Source organism: Eptatretus burgeri, chromosome 2 (assembly GCF_056783735.1).
Source record: "Eptatretus burgeri isolate ZD-2024b chromosome 2, Ebu_testis_v1, whole genome shotgun sequence".
NCBI lineage: Eukaryota > Metazoa > Chordata > Myxini > Myxiniformes > Myxinidae > Eptatretus > Eptatretus burgeri.
In genome coordinates, this window is record NC_140962.1 from 55,695,916 (window position 1) to 55,723,683 (window position 27,768).

The following is a 27,768-nucleotide window of genomic DNA, read 5'->3' on the forward strand; positions in this document are numbered from 1 at the left end:
ATGAGATGGATTGCTGTGATCATATTGATTGATTCCTGATCATATCCTTTTGATATATAAACCTAATGAGAAACCTAATGTTATTAGATGTGCTATAAAACAGGGAACTTTTTTTTTAATGGAAGGCACATATATTGGATTCAAAATTCCCATTTCCCCTCCTGACCAGGTTTTGCTTAAGTAATTGTTTGCAAACCAATCATTTTCCTCCTTCATAACCTATTATTGATGTGAAAGTTATAATCTTTTTCTTTTGTATGGATTTGCTGCCCTACATAATCTGCCTTTTACTTTTGCAGTCTGGCTGGATGCTGAGGCTCCTTTTCTTTACTGGGTAGTCGGAGCAGCATGGAAAGCAGGTGCAGCATTCTAAAACTCAGCCAACACTTGTGCGACATCTGCTACATACGGCCTTACACCGCGCCAGGAGCTGTCAGCCAGTGCCGCTGCGGAGAGCGAGCCGATTGGAGGGCCGTTGAAGACTGTAAGCATTCTCGGGGGAGGGAAAGCTCATTATTCGGCTGCCTTGCGCATCCAGCTGAGGATGAGGAAGGAGCGGGACTAGAAGCCATTCTGGTATTATCATCGGCAACAGGAAACTCTGCTGCAGTCAGCTCTGAGACCTGGTACGTCCCATCTTTTAATTGTTCATTTGAAAAAGGAAAAAGCTTTTGTTCTGGTTGTGATCTGCATGCTTGCTGTGCAGGCCAGATGGGCAATCAGGATGCGAAGCTCCGTCGTGCAGAAGAGAACACATTGGGGCAGTCTAGCCGAGATGTGGTGTCTAAAGGCTGGATGGGCCGTGGGAAAGGTGATGCAACTAGCAAGAAGAAGGGGAAGCTTGATTCTATTGGCAGCACGGGTGGCTTTTTGGGGATACGCCGACGCCGAGCTGTCAGTCGTAGTGAAGCTAGTGACTCACCTGAGAAGCTTCCAGCTGAGACTGCAATTCAGGACACTGAAGGATTAAAGGTCAGCCATGTGCCCCCTCATCAGGAGCCAGCTCTGCAGGTGACAAATGTTAGTCAACAGCAGGTGGTGAGAACGCCCAGCTCAGAGACTGATGCAAATAGCTTCTACTCAGCACCAGAACCAGAGGTTAATATGAATGAAACAGACAATCTCCTGGCAGACATTGAAGAGGCTATTGTGCAACAGCATGTGATGGGACATATTTGTGAGCAAGAGGTTGATAAATCAAAATTGAGTTCAACAATTATTGAGAGACCCCCTATAAGTGATGATATGAAAAATCAAGTGGACATTTTTTCCAGTTGTATACTTGAATGGTCTTTAGGAATTGAAACTAGTGGTGACAATATACCTGAGGTTAATGCCAGCAAAATGGTGATTCAAGAAGTGGCAAATGTTGCCTCAGCTGAAGCATCCAGTTGGTGTGTTCAAGATTTGGAGATTGTTGGTGGAGTTACCATTCCTGGAGTAGAAAGTCGAGCCCCCTATATGTGTTCCCGACTGGGATCATCATCCCAGAGTCCTTTACAGGGGGCTCTAAATGGTATCCAGCACTCGCCATCTACACTGTTAGCCCTTGGTCATGGCAATCGTGGCCACACAAGTCACCACCCTGTTGTAGCTCCAGCCTATGCCATCACAACAACACGTCAGCTAAGCTCACCGCACAACTCTCCAGCTGCTTCTCCAGCCCAAAGTCCACTACTTCCTCGCTCCGTCCGAGGAGGTAATGGTACACAAAAGGACGTTTGGCTTGCGGAGCGGGAGAGACTGCAGAGTCATTCAGCTGATTGGAGTGAGGAGTTTCATCAGGATCGTGTCCTGAGTAAAGTTGGTTCAGCTGACCAGCTGCTCCACCGAAATGGAATATATTCCACGGAGGAACAAGTTCAACTACGACCATTACAAGTAATCTCTGCACCATTTAGAGGTGGGAATTTAATCGATGTATCATGCTTGAACTTTTTGGAGTCAAAAGCCTGCATGAGCCATTTTGTTTGCACAAGATACAAAAAAAAAATCAGAAATGGGCATATTTTTGGAATCCTCTGAATTGCATCAGCCATGTTGCTTTGCACACATCTCGTACTTTTGTTTTAACAGTTAGTTAGTTTTTTTTTTTCTTCCTATATTCCAATATTATACTGACACACTTAAATCAGAACTATTGTTTTGTTTTGTTTTGTTTTTTTTCCTTCAAATTTTGAGAGCCTGCTTTTGACTTTCTAACTGAAGACCTAGATAACTATGAACACAAGTTTCATTGAGCTGCAAAGTTTTTGCTGAATTGGTATAAAGATCTACCATTTGTTCATTCTGTTTTTGGCATAGCAAATCAAAGTTTGGGGTAATTGAATATTTCTACTTTTCATCATTGTTTGCCAAGTTGGTATTTTGGAAGACATCACTTTGCTTGGTTGGTGCAGAGTTTGCCACAATTTTGTGTGGATGAAAAAAATCCTGTTTTTAGAGATTATCACATACGCTGATAGGATTCAGAAGATAGCAAATCCTGTTGACGCATGAGATTGAAAAGAATGTCTCCATGGTTACATATCGGAGGCTATTTCTGAGTACCCTCCCTATCTGCTGCTGTTCACTCTGATCATTGCAAGATGTTGGCAGTTTAATTGGTGGTAATTGAAGGTGTCCCACAAAAACGGAAGCTTTGAATTTTCGTGCCTCTCTGAGATTTATTTTTGGAATTGTGAAAATGTTATTGCAGGCCTGCACAAACCTAATATTTGTGTGTATATACAAGTTGAATGGCTAAAAGTTGAAGATGTTATAAAAAATAAAATATAAAACAAAACAACAGTTGATGAAACACCTGGTGTTTCAGATAAGGCAACAAACACATCAATGTGTTTGGCATCCATTGGATATATGAAGTCGGAGGACCTATCTGTCAGCACTCTTTGATGAAGGTTAAAGATCCAACGGTGTCTTTTGCGAAGAGTAGGCGAGCTATCGCCAGCACCCTGAACAAATTCCTAATTCCTGCTCCGGTTGAGTATGCTTCGTGCGAGTGGTGACCCATCCGGGATTGTAAGGCCAAGCCAATAAACTGTTTCACCAGAATCGACTGTCTGTATGGACTTTGGAGCAGGGGTCAGCAACTATGGGTCGTGAGCCATATATTGTTCTTCTATGATCCCAATGTGGCTTGTTTATTGATATAAGCCTGGTTTTGGCTTCGGATCTTAGGATCCTGAGTTTGAGCCCCGTTGGCTGCTGAATTAACACCAGGTGGGGTTAACTTAGCCTGTCATCCTTCTGAGGTTAGCAAAATGAGTAACAGTGTACTGGTGGAGGGACACAGCATCAGCCTCACGCAAAAACAGAACAGTAGATTGGTGCAAATGCACATATAAACAGGCTTAACACTTCAAAATATTGCGATATTTGTTTATAAAACATATTTACAAAAGATCACTGGTGTAATTTTGTGGTCGATGTTCATTTCATTTAGATCCACCCACTGTCCTACCCGCTCATCATGTTGTTGTTTCTTGTCCCAGGCCTGTCCACGAGTCGTATCTCTGGCCTGCCCTGCACCAACACACCCACGGCATGGAGACTGATCTTATTGTTGCTTGTATTCCCGAGTCTGTCGTTTCATTGCGTTTTGACTGGTCAAGATGTCTTTCAATCAGTCCATCTCTGCAAGGAATTGAATAGTTTAATCTTACTTTTTACTTAGTTATCTGGAATCCCAAATCTTCAACAATGAGTTGGACATTACTTGAACAGAAAATGGCAATGGAAGTACAATATAAACTTGGTTTTTAACAATTACACTTCCATAATGAAGTCGGCTATGCTAATTGTGTGTTTAAATTGTATAATTGGCTCTTTGTGCATGAACTGTGAAAGGTTTTAGTTTTGTTTGGCTCTTCTGTGCAAAAACTTTGCCTACCCCTGCTCGAGAGCATGGTACATGATGGTGATACAAACACAAGACTGATAGCATCATGTTGGGGTAGTGCACTTGCCTTTGATCTGAGTTGTGGTTTAATTCTTGGCTCAACTATAAATTGGTCACCCTCCTGCATATTCATGGAGACCAGTCTGTGAAGCATCCAAGTTATGTCCGTCTTGTTGATCTTTTTCTGGTTTTTTATTTATTATTATTATTATTATTATTATTATTATTATTATTATTATTTTTTTAATGAAGAAGAGCATTTTGGGCTTGGTGTAATGGTTGAGAGCATACCCCCCCCACCCCTTCCCAGTTCATTATTGGGTAGATTATGGGACTCACAGAATCGATGCTGAGCTATTATTTACATTTTTTATCCTTTACCCAAGGGTAGTTTATTTAATTTTTCTCTTTTTTTTTTTTAAGCGATATCACATTCAGGACTAAAATATTGGTATACTTCGGTTTCAAATTCAGGTTTATATATTGGGGGGGGGGTCTTTTGAAGTTTGTTTTTCCACAAAGATTGGCCATGTTAAATTGTTGGGGGATGGGGGAGCTACTCTTCACTTCCTTGGGAGGAGGCCATTATGTCCGTTAACTCTGTGCACAATGGTTGCTTGACCTATGGTTGTTTGTCTAGGGTCTATTCTCTAAATGCTGAGCATCGAGCGAGGAAACAGCAAGTACCATTTTTAGCTCGCCTGTTTGAAGAACAGAGCTACAGCGATACCCCCGGCGTGAGCGTCAGCATCAGCGTCGGCTTCAGTTTCAGCGTGAGCGTGAAAATGTTAAAGTTTTTGGTGCAAGTTATTTTTTCCTTTCTAATGTTTTTATCTACCACACTATTTTTTATATGCCCGATATATATATATATATATATATATATATATATATATATATATATATATATATATATATATATATATATATATATATATATATATATATATATATATATATATATATGTACACATATCGGGGTATATTATGTGATACCAGTCGTCTGTCCGTCCGTCCCTGTCCGCACTATAACTCCCAAAGTTTTCAACTTTCATGTTTCATATTTGGTACATAGGTACAGACTGTGGAGACGGTGTGTCGTGACATACGTTCGTCATCTAAAGTGGTTGCCATGGCAACCAGGATGCTGTTTCTGTCCGTTCCTGTCCACACTATAACTCCCAAATTTTTCAACTTTCACGTTTCATATTTGGTACATAGGTACAGATTGTGGAGACGGTGTGTCGTGACATACGTTTGCCATCTAAAGTGGTTGCCATGGCAACCAGGATGCTGTTTTCCATCTGTTCCTGTCTGCACTCCAACTCCCAAAGTTTTCAACTGTCATGTTTCATATCTGGTACATAGGTACAGACTGTGGAGACGGTGTGTTGTGACATATGTTCGTCATCTAAAGTGGTTGCCATTGCAACCAGGATGCTGTTTTTCATGTTGTAGCACAATTCTGTATATACCTTCTTGTTCGGGCGTATATCGTGCTCACTTGCGTGCTTGTTACTGATTACAATATACAAATACATATATTGCTTTAAAATTATTTGGATCAGACTTCACCGCAATGCTTTATAAAAAATATTAATTAATTAATTATTAGACGAGTCGTTTAAAAGACGATAAATGTATAAACAGGAGAGCATTGGATGGCTTTGACACCAACTCTGGTTAGTCTTTGTTTTGACTCGGCAGGGGTTCGAACATCCGATCTCTGAGACTTACAGCGGAGAATCTCTCCATTACATCACCAAATCTGGTAAAGTGTATCCAAAGTTCAGGTATTCATGATCGATGGTTCAGTAACGGCCGTACCACAATAAAGTAACAAATCCCACACACTCTTCCATCCATACATTGGGACCAGACCCGATGCAGGGCGTTGGTGCTGCCTAAGCAGTCTCCTTGGCTATTGGGCACAATCCTGGCGCCACTCCCGCACAGGATACCAGCAAGCCGGCACTCATTTTGCTGACCTCGGAAGGATGACAGGCAGAGTCCACCCCACCTGCTATTGATTCAACAGCCGAGTGGGATTTGAACTCAGGATCCAAGGATTCCAAGCCCACCACCATAACCATTATGCCAACACCAGTCATACACACTGTTCACTCGTCAGCAGTCAGGTCAGGTTAGATCTGTGACCTGCTACAGTAACCATGTAAACCTGTACGAACCTGTTCCATGGTTGGGTTGGCAGCGACTAAACCGTCTCCCCCACCAGGTTTTTTGGTGAGGAGGGTGTTTGGATATGGACACCGAGCAGGATTAAAAACAAAACCTTTCAAAGGGCGGAGGAGCTCCTTGTGAGCCAACGGCCATCCATATCTAGTGCCCAACTGTGTCTGCGGACGTCCTCCTGCAGTTGGGTTACTTCTTATTAGGAGTTTGGTGGCAAGATTTGCACTCCGGCCACCGTAAAACCCTTCATTCAGAAAAACACAAAAACGCAAAAAAAAATCTGAAAACCCACTCCGTGGGAGTACCTCCTGTGCAGCTTCCCTTCACAGGGCAGCTCACCGGATGATGGGATTGGGGCAAAGCCTTCGGGACCCCCAATCTTAAATGATAGGAGGGAAACCACGGGGTAACATTCCCGAGTCAGATTGCGGGAGAGTGTGTCGGAGTGGTGCTGAGGTGTCGTCCACCAGACGGCGGTCTCCTTGGGTTAACCTAAGGCAGTCCCTTCGGGTGGGTGCCTGGAATATCCTATCCCGAAGAGGATGATCACCTGTCTCTGTTATCATCTGAGCTCAAGCGTTTAGACATCGGAATTGCAGCTCTCTCTGAGGTTTGGAGACCGGATTGCGGAGAGATAATGGTGGGTGGTGACACCTACTATTGGCCTGGTCACTCTGATGGTTGCCATACTCAAGGAGTTGCTGTAGGTGTGTCAAATAAGCTGACCTCAATGACAATTAAGGTAACACCGGTCAACGAGCATATTATGAGACGAAGGATTCGGCATTCTCTTAGGTGTCATTTCTCTGGTCTCTGTCTATGCTCTGACTGAGGTGAGTGATCTCACCGTGAAGGATGCATTCTACGCCACGCTCGAGTCTGTGGTTGATCAGTGCCCCAGATGAGATGCACTTCTAGTCTTGGGGGATTTCAATGCAATGACTGGAACTGATAGAGCCAGTTATGAGACATGTGTTTGTCCCCATGGGTCAGGAACTATGAACCAGACTAGCACTAAGTTCCTTGACCTTGCAAGAAGTCATGAATTAGGGGGGCTGGTTCTTGGTTTCAGCGCCCACAAGCTCATCGCTGGACTTGGTATTCCAACGCTAGCGGTGTGGCAAAGAAGATTGACCATGTCCTCGTTGATGGTCGCTGTAGGATGATCCAGAACTGCAGGGTTTACCAGAGTGCTCAGTTCCTCAGTACTGACCACCGGCTTGTTGTAACAACTTTAAAGCTGCACCTTAAATCCGGCAGAATTGTACCATCCCAGCCTCGGCTGGATGTTGGCAAGCTCAAGGATGAGTGGGCAGCTGAGGAGTTTGCGAACAGGCTGAGTGGACGCTTGGGGGGTCTGTGTGCTTTGGGGGGTCCTGAAAAGTTGTGGAGTGCCTTCAAGACCACCATCCTTGATGTTGCCGGTGGATGTCTTGGAACTCACCGCAGGGCAAAGAAGAATTTTCTCTCTCCAGGGACACTGGATACCATTGACCAGAGTCGCAGGGCCAGGCTGAATGTCAGAGCTGAGCTGTTCAGGGAGCTGAAGTGTAAAACTGTACGTGCACTAAGGGCGGACAAGGAGGCCGATGTGCGAGGAATCTGTGAGGGGGTAGAGCATCACATGTGGACAGGTGATTCTCGTTCCGCTTACAGGGGAATTTGCACATTGCGTTCATCCAAGCCCATCCCTCGGAGCACTGCAGTTGGAGCAGAGAGTGGTTCGGCTCTTGACAGAGGAGTCTGAAGTGAAGGTCCGCTGGGCCGGTTACTTTGAGCGGTTGTACCAGGCTGATCCACCAGCTGTCGAGTTGGACGTCAAGGTTGTTACAATCCCTGTTGCTGACCCTCCAATCAACTGTGGTCTACCTTCGCTTGTGGAAACACGGGCTGCTGTGGACCGGTTGAAATGGAGTGAAGCTCCAGGGATCTGTGGCATCCATACTGAACTTCTCAAGGCTGGTGGAAATGCTGCACTCATGTCGTTGCATGCAGTTTTGTGCTCTGCCTGGAACATCAGCATCATCCCAACTGATTGGACGAGGGGCCTTATTGTCCCTTGCTGGAAAGGGAAGGGTGATCTCCAAGACTGCAACAACTACCGAGGGGTGACGCTGCTTTCAGTGCCGGGCAAGGTCTTTGCTTGGATAATTCTTGATAGGGTTCGCCACCATCTTCTTGAGCACCAGCGTCCAGAGCAGTCAGGCTTTACACCAAAGAGGTTAACGATTGACCGTATCCTTGCTCTTCCGGTCCTCACCGAACGCAGATGAGAGTTTCGGCAGGGGCTGCTTTCAGCCTATGTTGATCTCTGTAACGCGTTTGATTCAGTGAATCGGGATGCCCTCTGGAGGATTCTTGGTCTTCGTGGGGTGCCACCAAAACTGATCGATCTTATGTCTGAACTCCACTCTGGTACTGAGAGTACTGTGAAATGTGGTGGTACCATCTCTGACTTATTTCCATTTGTTACTGGAGTTTCTCAGGGGTGGGTACTGGCCCCCACACTTTTCAGCACTTGTATGGACTGGATTCTCTGGAGGATGTCGGAGAGATCAAGCTGCGGTGCATCATTTGTGAATGTCAGGATCTCGGACCTTGATTTCACAGATGATGCAGTCATCTTTGCGGAGACTCTAGATATCCCTTTCGGGACCCTCGAGGTGCTGAATGAGGAGTTGGAGCCACTGGGATTACTGGTTTCTTGGGTCAAACCTTAGATCCAGGCTTTCAATGGCATCTTGATTGCTGCTGTCCTGTCTGTGTCTGTTTGTGATGAGGATGTTGAGGTCGTGGAGAGATTCACTTACCTAGGCAGTGATATTCATGTTTCTGCTGGCTATGAGTCAGAGGTCAATAGACATCTTGGTCAGGCCTGGGGAGTCATGGATTCACTGGATCATGGGGTGTGGCGCTGCCGGTACCTGTGCGGGAGAATGAAAGTCCAAGTCTTCAGGTCCTTGGTGCTTCCAGTCTTGACTATGGATGTGAGACTTGGACTCTGATCAAGGATCTGAGACGGAGACTTAATTCCTTTGGTACCAGGTCTCTTCAAAGAATCCTTGACTATCGCTGGTCGGATTTTGTATCCAACGAGCGGTTGCTGAGAGAGACTCGGATGAGATTTGTTACCTGCATGGTCCGTGAGCGTCAGTTGCGGCTGTATGGACATGTGGCTCGTTTTCCTGATGCTGATCCTGCTCACCAGATTCTCTCAGCAAGGGAGTCTCGTGAGTGGACGAGGCCAATGGACCAATCACGTGGCTCGTGGTTGCAGCAGGTTGACCGGCATCTCAAGGAGATGGGGATGGGCCTGTCATCTGCCTGGAGGATGGCCATACAGAGGTCCCTGGAGTACCGGTGGAAAGTGGACGCAGCGACGCGCTGTTCTGGCACATGCTCCCATACCTGACCTGACCTGACTCGTCAGCATCATTGAGTTATTTATCCTGGGATAATAAGTCATAATTCAAATGCACAAACATTGCAGCATTATTTCCCTTTGCAGGGACCCATGGAACATTTGTGCAATGTAAAATGTGATTTCAACTCCAACTCCCACACCCCCCAACCCCCCCAACAGCTCCTCAACTCCCCCTCCCCAAAGCCACAACTTTTCTCTCCCAACTCTGTCCCATCTTTGCTACACCCCCCACCCTCATAATCCCAACCCCAACTCTGTCCTCCCTCCTCCCCTCCTCTCCCTCATAAGAGCAAAATGGCATCCCCATATCGATCATTTCATATTTCTTCATTAACACATCGAAATGGTGGAATATTTAACTGTTTCCCCCTCCCCCATCATGCTATCCCCAACTTCACAGAAACCACGATTAAAACAGCAGCAGCATGGCTCATACATTTCATGGCCCACCACCTGTCCATTTCATGGACCGGGAAGTTTGTCACCTGTCCAACTGACAAACCTACGATGTATGTGAAAACCCCATTAAATTACAGCTCTCAAGTGACCATGAGTAGCCTAATTGTGCCAATAAATGACCCGAAACAAATTATCGTCCACCTGATGCACATCGTTAAAAGTAAATAATAATAATAATAACGGGTGTTTTCTATCGTGACGTCTCAGGATTCCTCAAACTCCTTGGACAAGACCCTCATAATGACATGTGAGTTTTATGGTCCTTTGTAACGTCGTTTAAGAAAATAGTCAGAAATGATAGCAAGGACTCGTGGTAAAAAAACCCTGACTCGAGAGAATTCCACATTGTTATTTGGGTGGCGTATAGGCAACAGACCACTGTCTCAATTGCTCCTGAAAAATTACCCAGGTTTGCAGCAAAAACATGGCCGCTGCCACTGTGTATATATAATACATCGTGTTTTTCTAGCTCAGATGGATTCCAAAATCACTAGCCCAGAGGCTGACACCAGAGGCCTGATTTACGAGGCCTATACTTATTGTGGCCTTCACAATACCTGTGACTCCTATCTACTCCAACCTTTCGATATTTGATCCTTCTAAAAGTCGCTTTGGTCGTTTTCAACTGAAGGGAAAATTGTCGGAAGGGCATGGCGATTGCAAATATGACTGCTCTGAAGAAGTTTTTGGCTTCGCATACCAACCCACCTGGCCATTTTTTTTTTTTTAATCTCAGATTAGTTGTTGGTGGATTCAACCCAGCTGACCTACCAGTGGGTGGAAAGGAGTGACACAAACACACGCATACACACGAAAGAACAGGTGTGTTGTATTGATTAGCAGCTTCATGATGCACTTTTTTTTTTCAATGCCAACTGGCGGCAGAGTTGTTCAACATTTGTTGCGCCATTCACAAAATAAGGGTCGACGTCACATATGGGAGAGCAAAGATAATGCAAGGCATCTCACAACAGGCTTGATTGACAATATATTTGAAGGCCAATGTTGCCTTTCTCATCGTTTTTATTTATATTTTTATTTCCCCTCCTCATCGAGTCCATCTTCCGTTGCGTTGTACAGTTGATGTACTTGGTGTGAAATTGGCTTCTTTTTACCATCGATTCTTGTCCAAACCCGATCCATGTTTACGGCCTATGGCCTACGTGCCCCTTTTCACAGCCAGCATTTGATTATAATCAGCTAAATTGTATAATATATTGTTATGTTTGTTTGTGGGGGTGGGGGTTAGATATTCCCAAAGAGCACTTAAGGAATGTAGTGTAGCATCGTCCTCGTAATAGTAGTTAGCCCATCTTGATGTAATAAATATGGACATGTCAGCTTAAGGATGTCTTGTTTGAATGTGCACCATATAGGGGATGGTGTGTGGTAATTTGTTACGGATTATGGTAAGGAAATCGTGTGTCAAACCTCTTTGTCTACCTCTACCGAGGGGCACCGGGATACTCGGAAAGAGGGTGAGGGGAGGAGCTATCGTCTCATCCCAAGGGGCGGAACTCAGATCGCCTAGAGGGGGGTTGAGTTTTTTGTTGCTGAGGGAGGGGCCTGATCGGGCGGTTAGGAGTCTGAGATGACGGGGAGAGGGAGGTTGAGGTGAATATGATGAGATGGAGCAGTTGGTCTGAGGAGAACGGGGAACATGAAGAGTGGAGAGTGCTGAGGAGGTTGTCCTGCTTGCTTGCCTCTGGCTGTTTTATTTGTCCTGTGCCCGGTTTTGTCTGCCTGCGACCTGCCACCCATCATCCTCATTGTTCCCTCATCGTCTGTTTGTCCCCACGACCACCAGAGCTGAGTCCCCTGGTTATTGGCCCTTTCCCCGTCGGTGAATCTGATGTGTGGCACCTCAGTCCTTTTATATATATGTTTTAAAAAACTTCTCAATGTATATAATTCTCAATCTTGGCAATTCCACCATCGACTGGTTCTTTTTGTTTGGGTTATGGGGATTCAACTCGTTAGTTTTACAAAAGCTCAGGTTTTCGCATGTCTCCTCACGACATATGCGCACATTGTTCGCCATTAATCTCGGAACGTTTCCATCGGAGTTGAGCTGCTTGGAACATCGCACGACTTTTACCTACCACTCCGACGAGTGTGACGTTGGTTGAACCTTTGATGCTACAATATTCATAAAACAGATATTAAGGATTTATGAGAAAAGGTTTATTTTTATATACATTTTTCCAAACATTCCCATCAGTACCAGATATTTTACTGGCATTTTGCATGTAACGTGAGTGACAAAAAGATAATGTTTTAAATCTATCTTCTAATCTAAATGCACCAATTCTGAAATAGGATGTGTTGTTGTGTTTTTTTTATCCTATAAGTTGTCCTCCATTTTAATACATTTAATTTAGCTGGAGAGCTTACAGATAATTTTATACAACAGGCTTAAGTTTGTAACGTGAATTATGAGTAACATCGGGTGACACAATAACCAAATGAGAAAAGTACCTTGGATTTTCTTGGCAGCTGCTGATTTTCCATAATGTCATAACATCATATGCCTGGTGTTGGCTTAATCGTTAGGGTGGTGGGTTTGGGATCCTAGGATCCTGAGTTCAAATCCTGCTTGGCTGTTGAATTAATACCAGGTGGGGTTGACTCTGCCTGTCATTCTTCTGAGGTCAGCAAAATGCGTACCAGCTTGCTGGTATCCTGTGTCGGAGTGGCAACCCACCGAGGATTGTGCCCAATGGCCAAGGCAACTGCTTAGGCAGCATCAACGCTCTGCACAGAGTATGGTCCCAATGGATCGATGGATGGATGGATAACGTCATATTGCAAGTACCTATGCTACTAATACTTGCTTTGAGATTACCCATTATTCCCTCACTTTGTTTGGTTTACCCATAATGCCTTTCTTAATCCTCCGTTGTTTCTGTTGAAATACGATTTTCTGATTCATTCATGAATTGGCCAAATCCAGGATATTCTCTTTTACAAAAAATCAGGTTCATCAACCAGCAAGGTACCATCACTCGTGTTACTTTACCTTTACAATTAGTAGACTCAATGAGCCTGTCCCAATAAATAGCCGTGGTCACTTCAAACTTGCAAAACCTCTGCCCAATGACTATTAAATGCACACAGGATACATCATGTACATATATTAAACTAAATCAAGATGGCTTATTATTACATCATTGTTTCCAGTTGAAGTATTAGGTGTTTTAAATAGTTGAAACACATGTACAGTATCTTTGTAGCAATTACCGTACATGGCACTTGTCTTCATACATATATATATATATATATATATATATATATATATATATATATATATATATATATATATATATATATATATATATATATATATGTGTGTGTTTGCTCACGATCCAACTTTAGGTAGACAATCACAAGCCCAGTGCAAGGCTGTTATATTCCTGTACATTTTATCTCATGAAGGAAACCATTTGACTATTTAAGAGGACATGCATTGGTACAGTGCACAATTGCTTTATTTGTCTCATTTTACAACTCTCAATTTTCAACTCTATCCACAGAATATATGCAGTTGCATGAAGTGATGCAAGTGTGCTTTTTAATGTTGTCTTTGGCAACATGACTTGAATAATTATGGTTGTCATCAACATATACGTCTTTATCTTGTGTTAGAAAGTGTAACGTGAGTGACGTGATGTGAGTGACCGTACCTTGCTGTAATTCTCTGGCTCTCCTGCCTAAAATACGATTATTTAAATAAAAACTATTTTTGATACTTTGTTATGATGAGTATGGCAACAGAAATAATTTTACTTCTGTCAGTTTGAGGAGACTGCAGAAAATTTGCACAAAAACATTCCATGACTTTCTTTTGTAATGTGAGTGATTATCAATATCTTGCATGTTTGGAAAATGTGAAGAATCAGGTTGAATTTTTTCTTTGCACTTATTTTTTATTTATTTGTATGCAGCTGGTGGCTACTTGGCTGTATCATTTTCTGGAAGCATGGCCGTGCCACTGATGCAATGCCCCCTGTTACCAGTAAGCTAGTACTCATTTTGCCAACCTCAGAAGGATGTTAGGTTGAGTCAACCCTACCTCGTGTTAATGTAACGGTTTTACAGCAGTTTGAAATCAAGACCCTAAGATCTTAAGCCAGCCATCTTCACCATTAAGTCAATACCAGGCCTATTCTTCACACTGTCGAGTAGGCTTTAACCCCAACTTGTTGTATGATGGTTTTGATTCAGGTTGATCAATTGCTTAAGTTGAGAGTTCAATGTCCCCTTACAGCCTCTCCCCGCCCCCATACATGTAATGTGAGTGACGGTGGAATAACCAAGATTCATTTGAATTACACATCTTGCACTTGGCTTTATTACACAGTCTTTTTCTAAAACAATAGTCTATCGCAGTTGTGGGTGGAATAATTAGGATGATGATAGCCACCTTGATGATAGCTTAGAACTCATCAGTAATGTTGACAGCTTATCACACTTGTGAAGTCATGAGGAATTTCTAGTTGCCAGATTAAAGCAAGCATCCTTAAATAAATTGAACTATCAACAGCAATAAGAACACTGAAAACCACACATGAAAATCAATTTTAAAATATTTTTGCTGATTTACTATCAGGTGCAGTGGAGCAGAGTGAAAGATGGCATATGCATGAATGTATAATATCCGTTTGTATGTACGTGGGGAAATTAATGAAAATCTCGAGCATAGGTGGTTCATTTTTCTCATCTGTGGGTACAGGGGCTCATTACAATGTGATGCAGCATTGCAGGTTTGACTAACCGTTTGAACACGACTCAAGTTGTGGGCCTACCATTTTGAGAGCTGCTTACTGGCCTGATGAAATGATCTACACCTCATAAAGAGGAAAATAGCCCAGCTGATGCAAACATTTTGAAAAATGCTCATGTGCTTTGCTCTTCACCATTATTAAAAGTTCCCTTCATTTGCAAATTATTCAAGTGAGAACCATGCTCGGCTTTCCCACAATGGGTTAGATTTTTTAAAACAAAAAGGACTAAATTGGGGATAAGGTTGTACTGCTTTCAGATTGGAACCATTTTGAAGCTTTAAACTACATAAGTTGAGGATTTGTATGTTTTAGGGTTTGTAACATTTATAATATCCTTTCCATGTTTGTTTAATGCATCGGCGATGAGTTGGTTGTGTGTCCCAGGTATAAATACTAGTTAGAACTATAGTGCATGAGAGTGGTACTCTTACATACTACAGTTGGAAACAGGTCTGACTACAGTGGTCTGCAGAGATTTACTCCAGGACAGGAATGCTTTTTTTTTTTCCTGGGGTGGTTTGGGCATTTGTTCGTTTTCTGTTTGTGAACCTCTTTTGAGACCTCGAGATTGATGCATTTACATCGTGGACTTGGAGTTTGGTTGACATTGAAAACCCACAAAGGAGCATTCCAAGCATGGTTGGCATGCACCAAGTTCTCCACCAGCAGTTTTGTCCTTCTGTGTTAAGCCTTTCCTGTAAAATGGGTTTGGGAAGACTTCAATCGTCCTGTGAAAAGCTACTTTAACTTTGAAACGTGATTTGGAAGGAGTGATCAATCTTGAATAGAGCTTACCCTTGTAGTCTCTTGCCATGATATATTTCTGGTTTTAAACTGTGTAGACTCGCTGATCAGTGCACGAAGTGCTTATTAATTAGTGGTCATGTTTTCAACACGTAAAGTTATTTTAATGGTACTTAACCGAGTAGAAAAAATAAAATATAATTCTGACTTTTCAGGCAGTGCTGAAGAGATGTTTGTGCAACTTGTGAAAGCACCCCTCAGAGTTTATCAAAGTTTATATTTTGTATTTAAAACTGATGTCTGAATTTCATGTTAAGACTATTGATGTGGAAAATAGCTTTTGATGCTTTAGGAATAAAAATATATTGAATTTTTTTTCTTGGATCTTCTTCCCAGTGCCAGAATGTATTTGAATTTTTTTTTTTTTGGACATGCGGACGAATGGACATGAACCAATTGCTTAACCCCTCTCTTCTCTTTGCGTGGGTGAGGTAATGATCAGAACTCAACCGAGCCCCACCCATCCGACCAAAACGATCTCATGCACACACATGTGAATCGTGAACATTATCTTCTCCATAAAAGCAAATGAGCCATTTGTTTGTGACCCTACTCTGTGCTCCCAATGTTAATCGTGGCAAAACTTTATAGGATCACATTTATTTTACCACGATGCACCTAAATAGGGGTTCTCAAGTCATTTCTTATAAGTCATAGCTTATAAACACATGAGCTGCCACCTCTTGCCATCCCAGAGGGTAGATCCATATTTTCAATGATTTAAAAACACCAATTTTTTTTTTTTTTTTTAGAGAGATTTCAACCTTTGTGGTGCAAATGAACGGGGGTGCTAAGAATCCAGATACCTGTATAATTGGTCAGGTGGTGAGATCCAATCATCAAAAAATGGTATCAGATGTGAATAGAGATTTCAACCTTTGTGATGCTAATGAATGGGGGGGGGGTGCTAAGAATTCAGATACCTGTATAATTGGTCAGGTGGTGAGATCCAATCATCAAATATGGTATCAGATGTGAAAAATAACTCAATTAAGATGTTACAATGATCGGTAAGTTCAGCAAACGAGTCAGGTGAACTTTCAAATGTGCGAATCGCTGATTTATTCAAAAACGGAAAATGGTGCAAACACAACCTTTACATTGATTTGAAGATAATTTTACTGCTCATCTAATGGCATAACTCTCAATGATGAAAGAAGAGTTTGTAGAAAAAATACGATATCACCTTGGCTAACTTCTCCAAATATACACCTTGCGAAAATTTCTTTGTGGAGTGGGAAGGGGTTTTGTAGGAGGTGGGAGGGACGGTAGCTTGGGGGGGGGGAGGTGGCATGGGAGGAGGAAGGGCCAGTGCAAGCACTAGGCGAACGAGGCGGTCACCCAGACGGCAAAATTTATGGGGTGGCAAAACATTGTATTATTCTTGAAATTACATCAGTAAACAAACATACTTCAGCAATGCGAAATGAAAAGTCTCGATCTACTGATATATGTGACTGACATTTATAGAGGAGATTAATGATTGAAGTGTTGGTGCCTTTGTTCTAATAATAGCTCATGTTGGAAGCATTTATTTTATTTTATTCATGTTCATGTTGGAAGCATTCAGGATCATTTTAGGTAGTCCTCTGGGCATGGCTGGCTTTGGCAGTTATGGCACAAAACAGATGGCACACAGGCCACTGGTCATGGCAGGTAAAACAGACAGGTGATAGTTGTAGAGGCCGGCAGGTATGGGGCAGCAAGCAAGCAAGACCTCCGCTTCACCCTAATCTAACCGAACCTCATCCATCTCCCCACCTACTTTGGGTCCTTCTCAGCTTGATTAACCCTCGACTCTACGAATGCAGAAGTCGTATTCATAATAATGCACAACATTCATTTTCTAAAGTCAATTGTGGTGGTGGTGGGAGTTTGTGAGGTGGTGGGGGGGGGGGGAGGTGGTGCAAAGCTAAACCTTCACAAAGTGCACCTAATATGAAGGGAGAAGTGTGTTGTGTGGAGGGGTGTGAGAAGGGGCCCAGTGTTGCTTACTTTTGCTTGTCACTTAATACATAACAATTCATATACAATGCTAATGTTATGTTTCTCATGCTACAACACCAAAACATTGAAAACAGACAATCGGCCACATCGGTCGTGTTGGTCAGGATGGTCAATTGGAGATGTGCAGTGCCTTGACACTGTTGTTAAGCCATTGGCTTGAATAAAAAAAAAAAAACAGTGTGGAAGTGATAAAAACTCTTACAAAACAGATCGTGTTTTTTAATATTCTTTGTTGTTCAGCTAAAAGATGTGCTTAAGTTCCTTGTTTGAATCGGTCATCCTGCACTGTATGTCATGTGAACTAGACCTTGTTGTTTTGCTGGCTTGACAAATGATTGTAGCATTTCTCAAACTGCGAGCATGTGGGTTGAGACCATTTTTTTCTTTGACGTTTTCATTGGTATGTGTGGGTGGTTGGGTCTAAAAAGATCCTCTTGGCCGCTGATAATCACTGGCTTTACTTGAAAATTAACTACGTCCTAGGTTGAGATGCCAATCTTATTCAATGACCAGGTGGTAACGTTTACCTGTCCTTGGGGGGTTTTTTTTATTTGTGGTCTGACATCCGATATATTTCCATCGCACAAGTCTCTATATAATGGAGCAAGTGTATGTAATTATGTATTTATGAATGTATATCAACTCTTCATCCATTAGTTTGACAGCTGACCTGACGTCACCCACAATTGGAACCTGAAATACTGAAGCTGAAGTGCCCAGAGGACCCAAAAGACCCAAATGACCCTGAGGACCAAAAAGACTGAAAATTACCCAAAGACTCAAAATACCCTGCCTGAAGACCTTTACAGACCCCAAAGATTCAACACTGAAAAGACTCAAAAGGCCCAGGGGTTCCAAAATATCCGATGAACCCAAAAGACACAATGGGGTGTCGCAGACCCATGGAAATTCTGCATGATGTAAAATGTTACTTCAAGTCCTGTGCCCCACCACCCCCTCCCTCCCTCCCTCCCGTGCCCCCGCATCCATACACAATGCCATGTCCTTAACCCCCCTTCCCACCACAGCCAAACTCTGTGTTCCCCTCCCCCTTTCTTCAAATCCTCAAACCCCTCCCAACCCAATGTCCTCACCCCTCTCACCCACACCCTCAAAATCCTCAAACTCCTCAATCCCAACTCTGTCCCCTCTGCCCTCTCTCCCACAAGCCAACTCTGTCATCCCCTCCCCCTTTCTTCTTTAAGTCCTCAACTGGCCCAAACTCCAAGTACTCAATCCCCCTTCCAACCCATCCTCCCCTCCCCCCTCCCCCTCACTTCCCAATGTCTCAATCTCCCTCTTCCAACTCCATGCACCCTCACCCCAACTCTGTCCTCTCCTCCCCATTTCTTCCTGTTCTTAACAATGTTACACAAATATACACAGGGAACTTTGGCGCATGAGTAGGCCATTTGGCCTATCATGCCAGCGTTGTTCCTGTTCCCGTTTGTTAAGAGCAATGGTAAAAGTAAATAAAGATGGAACATTAAATTCACAATCACTTCCCCCTTTCTTTCCTTCTCCTTACTATAACACTGAACAACAAATTTCAAATTTTTTTTTTTACTGGAGATGTGTAAAGTGATTAAGACTAATTTGGGTACGCTGATTTCAAAAATCATAACCGTTTTGCTGTATCACGTCAGGATTTTCAGGAACAGAAATATTCCCATTGCCTAGAAGTCAGGATTTCAATGAAATTTACATATGTCTTTAACATGTCTATTTCGCACAATTGTTGTTAACTTGTGTTATATTTCTTTCTTTCAGATAAAGATGAGTAGGCGTTCCTGTACCAATCATCCTGACAACTTCTGTTATGTCTGTGGTCGGTATACCAAAAAAGATCAACAGCGAAGTATATCTACAGCAGTGAAAATGAAGGCCGCCTACTTTCACTACTTCGGGTGTAAGGTGGGGGACCAAGAACAGAGCTGGGCACCACACATCTGCTGCACAAGCTGTCACACAACCTTGACTCAGTGGTTGGTGGGCAAGCGCGCGAGCATGCCATTTGCGGTGCCCATGATATGGCGTGAGCCGCAGAATCATCATGATGATTGTTATTTCTGCTGCACAAGCATCGCCGGCTTCAACAAGAAGAATAAAGGTCACATCAAGTACGCTGACTGCGTCTCTGCTCATAAACCTGTGCCTCATGATGACGAGAACCCCGTTCCAACACCTCCAGCTGATCAGAACATAGCTGTAAGCAGTGGTGAAGAGGATGGTGATGATGAACCTTTTGAACCCGACACTCAAGAATCACACCTTCTGAACCAGGGAGACTTAAATGATCTTGTAAGAGATCTCTCGCTGTCAAAGGTGAAGGCAGAGCTGCTTGGATCAAGGCTGCAGCAGTGGAATCTACTTGAACCTAACACCAAGATATCCTTGTTCAGAGCACGTCACAGAGACATGGCTGAGTTCTTTGAGATGGAAGACACGATGACATTCTGCAGTGACATCAACGGTCTGTTGAAAGAACTTGGGTGTGATCACGATCCTGCAGACTGGCGCCTCTTCATCGACTCGGGGAAGAACAGCTTGAAGGCTGTTTTGCTCCACAATGGCAACGAGAAACCATCAGTCCCACTGGCTCACGCGTTCGGCATGACAGAGACCTATGAGACTATGCGGCAGCTGCTTGATTCCATCAAGTACAATGACTTCAACTGGCACATCTGCGGAGACTTGAAAGTGGTGGCGCTGTTGTTAGGGCTGCAGTCAGGCTACACGAAATACATGTGCTTCCTTTGTCTCTGGGATAGCAGAGACGACAAGAATCACTGGACGAAGAAAGATTGGGAAGAGCGAAAAGAGCATGTACCTGGTCGACACAACGTGAAGCATGTCGCCCTTGTCGACCCAGCCAAGGTTTTCCTTCCACCACTCAACATAAAGCTCGGCTTGATGAAAAGTTTTGTACGGGCAATGGATCTGAATGGGCGTGGGTTTTTATACCTCAAGGAAAAGTTTGGCAACACCTTGTCGGAGGCCAAGATCAAGGCTGGTGTCTTTGTTGGACCGCAAATCCGACAGATTATGAAGGACGAAACTTTTCCGACAACTCTAAACCCCAAAGAGCTGGCAGCGTGGAGGAGCTTCAAAGCTGTGACGGACAACTTCTTGGGGAACGAGCGCGCGGACAACTATGAAGAAATAGTGCAGCAGCTGCTGGAGTCCTTCAGGAAACTTGGCTCCAGGATGTCCCTGAAAATCCATTTCCTACACCAGCACCTGAACTTCTTCCCTGACAACTTGGGAGCAGTCTCGGACGAGCACGGCGAGCGATTCCACCAAGAGATTTCACTCATGGAGACGCGTTACCAAGGACGGCACAACCCGAACATGATGGGCGATTTCTGCTGGTTCCTGCATCGTGAAACTGACACAGAGCAGCACGAACGCAAAGCCAAATGCCTAAAGCATTTTTAATTACATTCTAGTGGAGTTTTTCTGTAATTTCTATAATTTTGAAGCATTCATGATGAAATAAATGAATAAATGAATTTTTGTAAATTTCATTGAAATCCTGACTTCTAGGCAATGGGAATATTTCTGTTACTGAAAATCCTGACGTGATACAGCAAAACGGTTATGATTTTTGAAATCAGCGTACCCAAATTAGTCTAAATCACTTTACACATCTCCAGTAAAAAAAATTTGTTGTTCAGTGTAATTCACGGACCGGTGTTTGTGTGTTTGTCACGCTGTTCCGACAGTCGTGGGCTGATTACATTCAGACTTGCCACGTGGGATCAGCATGACCCCAATTGATGTATAGGGGTATTTCTATCTTTGCTGGTTATCTTGGGGGGGGGGAGGAATGCAAATTCTCTATGTAAATGTGTATCATGTAGTGTCGCTCCATGTGGGGGAGGGTATTACAAGTCTCCACCATTTACATTACAATATCCCTGTCCCCATGTTTTCCTTTCCATTTACAGGTGTTTTGAATTATAAGCAATAGTATGTTTTTTTTTAATGTATGTTTTTGCCTTATGAACACAACTTCATGGGTTATTATTATTTATTTATTTTTACTACACAAAAAAGGTATGCGTCCGAGCGTGTTGCATGCTTGCAACGAGGTCGCCCATAAGGCAGGTACTCTGCTGGTATGTCCAATTGACAAAATTGCCTGTGTCGGACAGTTAGACCACCTTTTTCATAATATTTTGATGAAGCAAGCTCAATGTTTGTGCGAATCTCTCGACAATATCACTGAAAATGCTACGAGTTAGTGTGACAACCCATTCTGTCCATTTAGTTTTAATGATTATTAATAAAACTGTTTAAAAATCTGTCTTAAAGTGTTTATGCTTTAATGTTTCCAGGGCAAGATTTGCTTGACTCGATTTGCTGCAGCATGCAGGACAGTTCGGCTATTGCAAACAACCCAGAGTTTGTCCAGCAGCTTTGCTCACAGTTGCTGGCTGCTGGTTTGTTGCATTCTTCTGTAGGCCTTGGAGCATCTACACTGGCCCTCAAAGTGAGATAATCTCTGGCGTTATCAAAACGTAATTATTCCTTCCAATGGTTCGTATGTAGTTTTTCATCTTTTTTTTTTCTTCTCATTATTATATCCCCCCCTCCCCCTTTTTCAGGCAGAACAGAAGTATGCATGGGTGTTGCCAGGTGTTGAACACAAAACCAATCATCCACAACTGTCAAATGGAACTCCAGTGCACTCTGAGAAACAAGCTTGCATTGACGAAACACCTTTCGAGACTGGTGATGAAATAAATAAAAGTTTGTGGCTGCATAAATTTTCTTTACATTTGTTGCTTGTTTAAAAAAATCTTTTTAAAATTATTTATTTATTTATCTCCTCTCGCCCTTTTAGATTCCCCAATGTCGATTCGATGGCTGAAGCGGGAGCACAAAGAAGAACTGACCAAAATCCAGGTTTAAATGAATATATTTTTATTCAGCTTGGTTCAGTTCTCCTTGTGCTTGTTTTGTTTTGCTTTGCAAGACTCAACTCTGTTCTGTTAGTGAGTCTAAACACACCCTGGTACATTTATATGTACAGTTTGGTGCACTACACAGGAGGTGTAGTCCATTTGAGTTCAATGGAGAGGTGCACGTTAGCTTTGCAACATTTTTTTGTTGTTGTTGTTGTTAAATGCATACATTCACAATCAATTGAGTTATTGTGCTTTCATCAGTTTCATAGCCAAATTTTTGTGGTCAAAGCTTGTCCCAAAGCATTGACGTCAATATGTTGGAGACTTTGGCTCCAGTGATATAACAATACAGGTTGTAGGCGCACACAGGCCCGTATGAATTTCCAAAATACAGCATGGTTCAGAAACAAGATTAACTATCAACCATTTTATATCCAGATTTACTGAATTATCTTGTGTTTACACCCTGGAAGATGTAAAGGCATGGAAAACTTTGGATGCTTCCAACCAGTTTAAGTCTGGGTAGATCAGTGATGTGGCTGTTCTTGTGAAGAATGGCTATCACGATGTATGAGCAAGGGGATGCCCAGCTATAATTGATCAATGATACTGACTTATGTCGGCAGAGAGCAGACGAGCATGATGTTATACATATTAACATCATGGTTACCTACTCTGCCATTTCCTTCAATGATGTCAGATGTCTATCTTCTTTTGTCAACCCCAAGAAAGACACCAACTAATGTGAAAAACAATGAAGTAACTAATGCCAGCAGAGAGGATGCCCGGCTTAACACCCATTCCAGGGATGGCACACACATTGCTGAATATTTCTGCCTGTGAAACTGTGATGACAGTTTGTAGGTGGGTCAGGATTCTAACCTCGTGTGCATACCTCGAGGTCATCCTGCCAGCCCTTACCACATGTTACTGAATTGAACAAACAAAACAAAACCCATCTCTTGATTTCAATACCGAGTTGGTTAGAGAGTAGAGAGTAGAGACCAACTGATCTGACTTTATAAAATTATTTTAATGGAATACTGAATTGTGCGATCAAGTTGGTATAAGTGGGTTATTTTTTTCTTTCTTTCTTTTCTTTTAATCGTGGTAAAATGTGTGCACTGTCAGACCCTGTGTATTCGTGGTTCATAAAATGTGACCTTCTCCATTTGTGACCCTGTGCTTTGTGTTTTTTTGTGGGCATATTCGTATTTTTTCTGACCTACATTTGTGGTCCTGTGCTTCATGTACTCATGGTGTTTTGCAGGCGTATTCACGGTTTTTCACAGGATTTTTTATTTTATTTTTCCCTTCTGAATCACAAACTGCCAGGAACATATCCCCATTTTCTGCCTTTTTCCCATTGAAACAATGCCCCGGCATTCGCGGCATTTTCAGGAGTGTATCTCCCGTGAATGTCAGGGTTCGACAGCATTTCATTCTTCACTCATTTTGGGGATTGAAATGGTATAGTGTCATGTTAAAACTTGACGTGACGGTCAATCTGGCGATGACCTCATGGCTGACATTTTTGCAGAGCTCCGGTCCCTCAAAATTTGGCACGACACCACTGCATCATAAACAGTGACTGGTTTAGTACAGTAGAGTTTTGTACAGTGACTTGTAACTGGCTGTCAGTTATTGTGTTGCTAAAACTCTTAAAATTAGTCTTTAGGGAAACTTATTTTTGTGTCATTGAAATATGCTTCTCGTATGCTTATAAGTCTCTGGAGGAAATCCTAATGGGATTCTTGTGAAAATTTCCCTGAACTTATTTTGAGATTCTTCTTCCTCTTCCTCTTCCTCTTCCTCTTCCTCTTCCTCTTCCTCTTCCTCTTCCTCTTCCTCTTTCTCTAGCTTGATCTTGGTTTCATTCTCTTTCTTCTCGCCACGCTCAGGGGCCGAGGCTCTATGCCTTTTACCACCCCGGAGCTGTGGCGGCGCCCCCGGGCTATATGTCGGGGCAGGTGTCGAGCAGCCATTGGGTTATATCATCATCCAAAACACGCAGACCGTGTGCCCCGCTTGGTGCACGGGATATGGGACAGCCAAGGATGACATGGTCGCAGTTTGTTCCTCCACACCACACTCACAAGCCACAGAAGGTGCCACACCCCATCTGTGCATATTTGAGCGGAATCGTCCGACGCCAGTATGTAGACGGTTTAGTCGCACCCAAGCCAGTCTTGGCAAGGGCATTCCACAGGACCACAGTGGGATGGGAACCGACGTCGGGAATGAAAGCGCGGAGTCTGGTGGAGTTCGTCCACCATTCTGCACTTAAGTTGTGATCCGCCTAGTGGGCCGCACTGATGTTAAGGTCGTTGCCGGTTTTCAGTAATGACTGTGCAGCAAGCACAAATGGGTGTCTCAAATTCAGTCTCCGGGGCTGCTCATTTGATGAAATAGAGAGCTTGAGATGGAGCAAATGATTTGGCTCCAGTGCCCGGCGAGTGAGAGATAGAGTGGCTTCTTCACGGTGAAGCTCAGCGGGTTGGATGCCTGCGAGGATGGAAAGGTTGTCTGTTGGTGTGGGATGCAGGCATCCAGTCACATTATGCAAGGCGCCGTTGATGGCAATGTCGATCTGGTGGGAATGAGCACTGCGGCACCAGACGGGTGCACAGTACTCGGTGGTGGAGTAGACCAGGGCTAAGGCTGCTGTACTTAACATAACAGCACCCACACCCCAGCCGGAGCCCACCAGTCGTCTTAGCAGCGCGGCGCAGGATGATAGCTTCTTGCATAGTGACTCCAGGTGTCGGCGGTACATGATCGACCTGTCCAATGTTACCCCAAGATATTTTGTCTCAGGGCAGAAGGACAGGGGTTTTCCATTGATGTTGACGTTTAGCTCATGTTTTGCTTCCCTGTTGTTCAAATGGAAAGCTGCCAACACTGTTTTGGTTTCGCCGAGTTCAATCTCCATTTCTGGAGGTATGCCGATAAAGTAGACATGTCCTGGCTCAGAGTCCCGTTTAGTGTTTCCCACTTCCTTGCTGGGTATACGATCGCCAGGTCGTCCGCATAAGTGTACTTTGCGGAGACCGTGTTCGGCAGGTCGTGGGTGTAGATATTGAAGAGGAGGGGGGCCAGGACTGATCCCTGTGGGACGCCGTTCTTAAGGCATCGTAACATGCTTCGCTGTCCGCTACTGGTGGTGAGGGTGAAGCTTCGGTTGTAGACAAATTCCATGATAATGCGGACCATGTGCCTGTCTGGGAGCAGGCGGAGCAGCTTGCAGGTGAGGCCGCGGTGCCATATAGTGTCATAGGTGGCTGTGAGATCAAGGAACACAGCACCAGCCTTCTTTTTAGCCTCAAAGCAGTCCTTGATGTCTTGGGTCATAAGAGTGACCTGATCTACGGTATATTCCCCATGCCGAAAACAAGCTTGCTCCCGAGGGAGAAGCGGATCTATAATTATTGGTTCGACGCGGGCATAGATAAGACGCTCGAGGATTTTGAAGGGGACACAAAAGATATCGGGCGATAACGCTTCGGGTCCCCTTGTGGCTTATGAGGCTTGGGGATCGCGACTACGAGGGCTCTTCTCCAGATTGTGGGGATTTTGAGGTGGCACAAGCAGGAAGAGAGGAATTCGCGTAACTAGGACTTCAATGCAGAGCCAGCATGGAGTATAAGTTCCGGGCAGATGTGATCGGGGCCCGGATACTTGTGTGGCTTTAGTATTTGGAGGGCGGTGCCGATCTCATCCGGGATGAAGTCATCGGAGATACTTTCGCCGTCTGGTGTTTCCGCTCTCCAGAGGTCAGACACCTCTTTGGCCACAAGTCGAGATGACTTGCGGTCCCTCACTTCGTACACCCCATTCTTCACCAGCTGGGTCACAATGGTGTTAGCAGAAACCGGGCACTGGTGAGGGGAGCATGCTGACCGGCCAGTGAGGTTGTTGATGATAATCCATGCTTTGCGGCTGGAGTGCGAGAAGTCGATGGTGTTGGCGGCTTCGGTCCACCGCTCGAGATTCCTTTGGTCGAGCCGCGCGAGTAGATTGGTGGCAGCAACATTGGAAGCGGTGCCCGGTGGGGCACAAAGAAAGGAGCGGTAGAGGGTTTCGCACTCAGAATCCCAGCACAGCGTATAGTTGTTTTGGCGGCCGCGTGGGATTGCTTTCTTTGCCGCAGATGTTATGGCATTGCGGAAGTCCTGGTAAGCCTCGTCCATATTGATGGTATCGGGTGGTGGTAGACCCATGATGGATTTTTTTGTAAGGAGGCTGTGGCGATTCCAGTCGGCCTTTCTGAAGTTCCATCGCTTCACCGGTGCGCTTGGGACAGGTGCCATGAGCTTAGGAGCAGTGATAAGTGAGGGTCGATGTTGGGACTGCGGGAACTTCTCAAGCAGGGAACACCCCAGATTCTCTTTTGATTATGGATCATTGTGAACTTTAAGGAGTCTATTTGAATTTTGTTGGATTTGTCTTGATTCTTCTGAGGATCTTCTTTCAAGATCATTAGACTTATTTACATCTTGATCCTCCTTCCCCCCCCCAACCACCATCCATACTGTCAAATGTACCATACAAGAGTTTTTTTTAAAAAAGAATGTTTACTGTCCAAGAAAGGTATTCATATAAAATAGGGAATGGAAAATCCTCTCCGTTATCGAAAAATGTCATGTGAAATTTATTGTTGATGTTGATTTGTAATTCTTAAACCGATTTCTGCCCAGTCAACCCTTAAATATCACAGGGGTTTGCATTCCAAGAAAATGCCATGATATTGAAAACACAAAACTGCTATCGATAAAACCAATTTCCTATGGGAAAATGTGTGTTAGGTTGCTGGGCCTCCAGAAAATGTAGACTGTAGAGGAAGGTGGGTGGCAGCCAAAAATAAACACGTTTGAAAATGCAAAGCCCATCCACATCTGCTTTGTATTCGGACTTCATCTGTGTGCGAAAAAATACAAAAATTGATAGTTTTAGGTGACCTTGACCTTTGACCTTTTGCTATATAAACACCAACTACTTCCAGCTTTTGATTGGTGAACAGTATGCAAATTCTTAGAATTTCATGTCAATTGGATGAAAATAGATGACCGTGACCTTTGACCTTTTGACAATTATTTATTTATCTTCTCCATATTCTCATAATAAAGCTTTGAAAAATTGATGACAAAAGCTCAAATGATTAAAATAAATAATGTTTCAGCCTGTACAGACGCACGCACACACACAAGCACACACACACATGATTTTGTTTTTATTTTTACTTTTATTTTTTTTGTATACATTGCCGAGGCTCGTATGAGATGA

General features: G+C 43.7%; 1 protein-coding gene across 5 annotated transcripts in view; it reads left to right on the forward strand.

The window, feature by feature from the left end:
* LOC147032087 (uncharacterized) overlaps nt 1-27,768 on the forward strand; it is a 101,193-nt gene that overhangs the window by 20,956 nt on the left and 52,469 nt on the right. For 3 of the 5 annotated variants that reach the window (XR_015055028.1, XM_085869389.1, XM_085869388.1), the window contains exons 2-5: nt 300-1,903; nt 21,913-22,067; nt 22,183-22,327; nt 22,422-22,483. Coding sequence is in view for 4 of the 5 variants with exons in the window: in XM_085869389.1 (XP_085725515.1) it covers nt 349-1,903; nt 21,913-22,067; nt 22,183-22,327; nt 22,422-22,483 (1,917 nt within the window). In the remaining variant the exon portion in view is untranslated. Of the gene's footprint in view, nt 1-299; nt 1,904-21,912; nt 22,068-22,182; nt 22,328-22,421; nt 22,484-27,768 lie in introns of those variants that run through there. The other 2 variants (XM_085869391.1, XM_085869390.1) reach the window with 2 other exon arrangements.